We start from the raw sequence: 7,077 nt of genomic DNA, 5'->3' as shown, positions 1-7,077 counted from the left end.
TTAAAAACAGCCCTCAGAGACATAGCACACAAAGTCTCATAGACATCTCCATCATGCTACAACGATACCATAAACACGGCAAAGGCAATTAATAATGAAAGCTACTGCTTCATACTCTATTCATTTCTGTACATATATACAATATTCAGCAATACAGACCTTTAGATGCCTTTTTAAGCACTCCAATTATTGTTGCGTTTTGCTGTTTATATCTGAATAACAGGCCTCTTTCTATGTCCCTGATGCGGGTCAGTAAACAACACCAAACACTGATAAACAACAGTAAATTATCTGCTGGTAAAATGACCAAGGTTTACAAATTATGGGCTATTATGTCTTAAGGAATAAATAAGAATGGGAAAGTATAACAAAAGCATGTATTAGTTTAAGATTGTTATACTGTCTTCATTGTACAGTACAGTATGTCAGATGAGTAAACATTTTAAAATAGACCATTCATAACCATTCTATTTCTACTTTTCCAACCCAGTGGTTTGCTTGCACTGCGAATACCTAAAACAAGTGGAAATAAGACAATGAATATCTCCATGGAAAAAATAATTACTCAGCTCTTAAAACAAAATGTCTCTTTAATTTGTAAGTGTCAACAGCAGTACAAAAGATGGAGTGATGTGAGAAGCTTTCTGTAACACAATTTCTGTCTTTTACAGAAAGGGAAGAAATTCTTGAGGTAAATGAGCTTAAACAGGCAGTAATTCAGCCCATTGTTACAGTGTTACAATGGACCGAGACATACAGAAAATGGTGTTACATTATAATATGCCTGAATTGATCCTGGGGGGAGGGGGGGATTATTTAGTCATATACAGGATACACGTCTGTGGTGCCTAGATGCACCCAAATGTGTGTCTCATTGGTTTGTTTTAACTCGATATAGTGTATTAATACTACCAAAGCTGAGGAGATTACTCTCCACACACACCACTGTAAAATTATTCACCTTAAGTTTACCTCACGTCAATACTGCACATGGAAACCAAAGACTTGCTGGTGTACACTTTGAAGCCAAGCAAAACAAAACAAACATAATAAAATTAGTAACATTTTCTTTTTTTTCCTTTTTATCAATAATACCCCTAACAAATAATGGATCTTTTGTACTGTATAAAGAAGAATGTGAACACAAATGTGATGGCAACATTTTTGTAAGTTGAATTAAAAACTTTACATTGGACTGTACAAGATATTATGATAAACTATTTACATATTCAGACATAAACTTTTTTTTTTTTTTAAAGCAGCAACAGACACTATGTATTTCATTTTCTCTAATAACACCCGAACAATACTTGCCATTGGCCTAGGTACCTGCCAGAAAAAAAAACAAACAAACAAACAAAAAAAGAATTTCTACGCAGAAAATTGTATCAGGCTGCCAGCAATTTTAAAACAACGGCTCCAGTGATAGAGGAGCCACACACAGTGTTGCTTGAGAGACAACTCTAAAAAGCAAAGTACCAAAGACAACTATAAATGTTGCCCTGAACAACAAATTTTACACTTCTGAACAGCAGCTAGCGTTTCAGTCCAGCATGTCAGTGAATTGTGCTGATTAAATTAACACAGAGAACATTCCCACCATATACATCACAAAGTTCAGACAGAAAAATAAATCAAATTACAGTAAATAATGTTGAAACAGCATATGAGCTTTTGTCTTCAGTTCATTCAAACCATTTGCATATCTAACAGGTGGATTAAGAGAAATCGACTGTGAAGGCTACATTTGCAGATGGCTGGATGGTCATGGACATGTTAATTAAAAAAACATATGAAACAATGGCAAGGAGAGAATTAACTAAGAACACACAATGTCTGTGCATTTTGCCACACTAAAATAAATATTTGCACACTCCCACCTTAAAAAAAAAACAACTAAAATCATCACTTGTTTGAAATGCTCATTCTTAAAAAAATCACAATTGTTTTTATGAAAGAAGCCAGATGCATGCAGCATTTTTAGTGTGACATAAGCTCCCCATTAGAAATTGTGGTGATGAACACAAGAACTGAGGACATACAGCATACCACTTAGATTGTATCATGATTTGAACCTAAATATTTATTAATTCTTTTACGTCAAGTGCTTGTTGTTTAAATAAGTACCTTACTTGAAATGACTCTAGTCAGTACAGCTTTCTATTTCTTTGATTGGTTTTTGGACTAATCCAGGGAAGATTATCAAAACATAAGCAAGTGAGGCGCTTCCATCTGTCTCAGGTGCTCTCTTCCAATAGGCAGAAAAAAAAAGATCAGCATCTACATGAGGTACAGTGACTTGTCAGGTACGTACAAAAATAAAACATAAAAAGGAAAATAAAATAGGACAGCCAAATACATAACTTATACTTCACTGATGAACAAAAATATATTTCCTATGTTATATTTACAATAAAATCTAAATGAGATGGTGAGTTCAATGAAAACCATTTTTAACTCAAATTTATCAAACCTTTTTTTCTGTTTCTCTGATTGTCCATGTTGTTTTACTGACACTTTTAGAGCCAGCAGTGGCTAACAATAAATACAATACGATGATATTCTACAGTTTCAAATACAATATACAATACACTGAAGTCTGATGTTCTGCGGCTAACTGAGCCTGCTGTTGAATTTTCTGCTCACTTTATTGTGCTGAGTCTCTCCCCTAGGCAGCCCTGAAGCTTAAAGAAAGTGTTCATTCATCACATGTGTCTTTGCATAAATAAAGTAAATAGACAAAAAAAAAAAAAAGACTCAAATCTGGCAACTGTGACAGCAAACCCACTTGAGTCCAACTGGGGAAATTTGTTCATTCATGGTGTTTTTCCTCAAACAGCTTCACATTAATCAGAATTGATAAAAATACAATTTATATCCAGTGCTTATAACACTTATGAAACATCATCTTCTTGTGAGTTTTTGTCTTTTTTTTCCTTTCCTTTCATTTTTTTTTTTTTTTGTTTTTTCTTTTTTTTTTTGCTATATAAGCACAGTCAAGTTTCAGTTCTGTGAAGAGTCCTTTTTTAACTACCAGCCAACTAAACCAGTGTGGCATGGTCATGAAAATATTTACAATCACATACAAATCAATCTAACCACCAGCAAACAGGAGCAAACAGCTTAAAAATACCAAACAGGTTCACTTGGAGAGGGAAATCCTCTTGGGTTTGTTTGTAGGAGAGCATCCTTAAAATGTTTTGTTCCTTAAAATGAGAACAATGTAGGAAAGATGTGATGAAAAAAGGAATTATTAATGAGTTGGTTTGGAAAAAAAAAAAAAAAATTACAAAACTGAATATAAATGCTTCCAAAATCTAGAAACATTGTAAGCCAGCACTGAATGGGTATTGACATTAAGAGTACAGAAGATAACAGTGCTAAAGATAGAGTCATCTGTACCAATTAGAGCTAGGAGAAAAATGCAGTGACCATCAGTGGGGATCTTGATCAGTTAAAGACAGTGACCATTCATTGAGATCCTTCAAAAAGATATGCACTTTTTCTGAAATGGACAAGTTCAAGGGCGAGGGAGGGGAATAGCTGGACTCATGCATTAATAATGCCGTATTTCAGATGATACCCAGTCTTCAGTCATTTTAATAATCCCCCACAGCTTGATGTACTTGTTCCATCTGCTCGCCAGTGCCTGGTGATTGGGCCGGGGTGGGAGCCCTGTTGAGGCCTTACTTCCAGCACTTTGATGAAGAGCACAATGAGGGACGCACACCCCAGTTTTATTGTTTCCCATCCCTCCCTGGTGTTTTCTCCTGCTCTGAGCCAGATGGCGCCCCCTGGGTGCGGAGGAGACCATGGGCAGGGGTCAGAGCAGGGCATGACAGGGAGGGGAGACACTTAGACCTTATGCCCTGTAAATAGGATCTATGTCTCAGCATCAGGGCCCTGACTGCTAGAGAAGGTTTATCTAGCTGCAGTCTCCACAAGGTCACTAGTTGTCGGCTTTTTAACTGAAATTAGGATAGACTTTATGTCCCTTGTTTCAGGCATTGCATGTTGTCTTCTTTAATGCAAGATATAAGTGCTTTCTAAAAGCTGAAGTAGCAAAATAAGACAAAAGGTGACAGAATTTATGTAAGTGCACTAGTGCAAAAGTCAGCGTTTTAAGTCACCTTTATTAATTTAAGAAACGGTATATGCTTTCATGCTGTTTCTGTTTAGAAGTGTCCTCATGAACTGTGACTCTTTTTAAGACTACTTCAGTAATCATCTCATTGCATCAATCCGATGACTGTGCTCTGCTTTAAGACTTCTTAGTGTCCATTTAAGATTTACAATGTCTAAAAAGAAATAAGATTGGAAAAAAAAACATGGAAGTTTTAAGATCTAAGACTTTAAACTTGCTGTCCAAATGTGACTAAAGCATTTAACAGAATGTACTGTAGCTACACATTGTACAACATCAATCTGAGATTGTAATGCCCCCAAAGCTGCCTTTCACTGCAGTTCCAATCCCACAGATTGGAGGCCTTTGGCCCTTTAGCATTCTGGCCTGATTACAATCACTCTGATTAAGAACTTGGTGAGTCACACTGGGTTGCAGAGCTGGAAATGAGTGAAGGATGCCACAGTGCTCTATATGGACTGGGATGAGGAAATGAAAGGGCCGGATGGTTTCACTGATGATCACTGCACTGAGCTCCCTGGAGAACAGCTAGCATCACAAGCTACCACCCAAATATGCCACATACTGTAACCTCCTGCAGAGCCTACTGCCTCCAAGTTCCTGAGTTTCATTTGTTGATTCTGTTAGGGTAAATTAAAGAAAGACCAGAGAATGAAGCTGCATTAAGAGATCAACAGATTGTCTAAGACTCACGCAGCATTTCCCAAAAGACTTTACAGTTTGAAACGTTTGGCACTTTTGCACTAAATTTTGTGTAGTCAGAACAAAATATTATTATCAGTAATAATGTATAATTTCCCTCTGTGTCTTGGTGGAATCACTTCATATAAATTTGAGATTTTGTACTGGTAATATTTTACTCTTGATTTAAAACATTCACAAGCTGTTGGCTGGCACACTATACCTGAGTGAGAATAGTATTCCCATCTTGAACAGTTATGTAATATATCAAAATCATCTAATTGAAGAGTAAAACAAGGTAAATTATTGTAAGAACCATAAGTTCATATCAAATGTTCAATTTCAAGTTCCACATTTCCTGTTGTAGGCAATAACATCACTGTGTAAATGTCCATGGTCACAATGGAGAAATAAACAATGAGATATAAAAAAAAAAAAAAAAAAACTTAAATTACCACAACCAAACTGCTTCACAAACTGGAAGTAACACTTAAGACCAAATAGCTTTTTATTCGGATGAAGCCACATCTGCATGCTGGCTCCTAAATGATACGTTATTATTTGTTAAAACCATTTTTAAACCTTTGTGGTGTAGGTTGTGTTTTCTGTTGCATTCTCCCTCCCTCAGATCAGACCAGCCCAGTAGGCGTCCTGCTGTATGAGTGTTGTGTCTCCTTTCGTCTCTTGATTTGACGAAGTCTCAGTTGGCGCTGACCGGCTCTTGTGTGTCATTTTCACTACTATAGTCTGATTTAGGCTCATCCTCAAAATCCTCATACATGTCCATCTCATCCTCACCATTGACCGTCTCACTGTTGTTTGCCATGGTGCTGGGCTCTAGCTTCATGTTGTAGGTGCTCTGAATGACAGGAATGGATGGCTCAGGACTCGCTGAGGCACTCGAGCACTCCGATGTCATCTGAGGTGACGGTGTGGTGGTGGCCATGGTGATGGACCCAGGATAGACCATACTGGTGCTGGTGGTGATAGGAATCTGGGGTGGTTGTCTGGATGCAGAAAGGGATAAAATTCAGATTTTTCACATATCCTGAAGTTCACTTTTTATATACATTTGACCTTCTGAAACATTGAAAGCACAGATGGAAACAATACCTAAAATGTTGCTGAAAAACCAGTTGTTGCTCAGGGTAGTAGAGTACAAAAACTATATGCATTTCTTTTTTTTTTTTTGTTGCAACTGAGATGGTTGGATTAAGGGCTTCCCACAGCAGAGCAGTCTACTTCTAACCAGCAGCTCTGTCAAAATGATTTGGGAAAAGAGGTGCTCCTGACAGCTCCTGTTTTGAGCCGTTCAGAAACGCTACCCAGTTTATTGGTGACATAAAACCAATACATGGTTATAGTGCAGCTCTTGTCTGCTGTTGTGCTAGATGATTGATACTCCAGCCGCTGAATCTTATGACTGACATGAGAACACCTGGAGAAGGACTCTCCTGCTTAACCACACACAGTAAATTAAAGTGTTAAGCTTCTGACTGCTCCCCTCCAGGCTTCTGTAAGTCTATACTTACAGCTTATATCCTGTAATAATGTCTTCACTCCATGCTTCATTTGCAGACTGCTATTGTCTATAATTATTTAATCACAGTTATTGAAAAAAAAAATTATTAATGTGCATGTCGGGCCCTTAAAACCAGCACAGTAAACGTTAACTCGACACACTAAAATAGTTATATTGTGAGAACAGGCTCTAGGGGGCAAATGCTACAGTCCATTTGGTATGTTTTTAATGTTGCCGGTGTGTTAGTGTGGTTAGTTTGTGGGATTTGTGACTGCACGCCTACCCCACAGTGAAGAACTGCCTCATCTCTTGTCGCCGTGAGCGCATCATTTGCTTGTACTCTCCAATGCGAAGTTTTTTCCCGTCAATAATGCAGGTCCTCTTAGGCCGTGGCTTGTACTTGTAGTTTGGATACTTCTCTAGGTGGAGCTTACTCAGACGGGCTTGCTCCTCATAGTATGGCTGCTTGTCCTGGTTAGACATGGACTTCCACCGAGAACCTAGAGAACATGGTAGATTCAGATGTCATTATTTGACCACAAGCTGGAAAAAAGTTTCATTAATTAATCATAATCATGATTAAGAGGAATCTCATTGAGGTTGCTATCTTAAAACATAATAAATTATATAATTATAGAAATGGAAAGCCAGAGATGGTGTGGTGTTTTTTTTTTTTTTTTTTTTTTGTAGTTTGTAGTTGTCGTTTTGTAGTAAAAAAATGTTCACAGTT

General features: G+C 37.4%; 1 protein-coding gene across 9 annotated transcripts in view; it reads right to left on the bottom strand.

Annotated features, from left to right (window-relative positions):
* Nucleotides 1-572: 572 nt before the first annotated feature.
* The window catches only part of sox6 (SRY-box transcription factor 6), a 133,126-nt gene continuing 126,621 nt past the window's right edge, over nt 573-7,077 (bottom strand). For all 9 annotated transcript variants that reach the window (XM_026320084.1, XM_026320090.1, XM_026320083.1 and 6 more), the window contains 2 exons: nt 6,631-6,847; nt 573-5,832 (listed from right to left, as the gene is read on the bottom strand). In XM_026320084.1, coding sequence (XP_026175869.1) covers nt 5,526-5,832; nt 6,631-6,847 — 524 coding nt within the window. In that variant the 3' untranslated portion in view covers nt 573-5,525. The remainder of the gene's footprint in view (nt 5,833-6,630; nt 6,848-7,077) is intronic.

Source organism: Mastacembelus armatus, chromosome 3, assembly GCF_900324485.2.
Source record: "Mastacembelus armatus chromosome 3, fMasArm1.2, whole genome shotgun sequence".
In the NCBI taxonomy this organism is placed as follows: Eukaryota; Metazoa; Chordata; class Actinopteri; order Synbranchiformes; family Mastacembelidae; genus Mastacembelus; species Mastacembelus armatus.
This window is presented reverse-complemented; position numbering and strand designations above follow the sequence as displayed.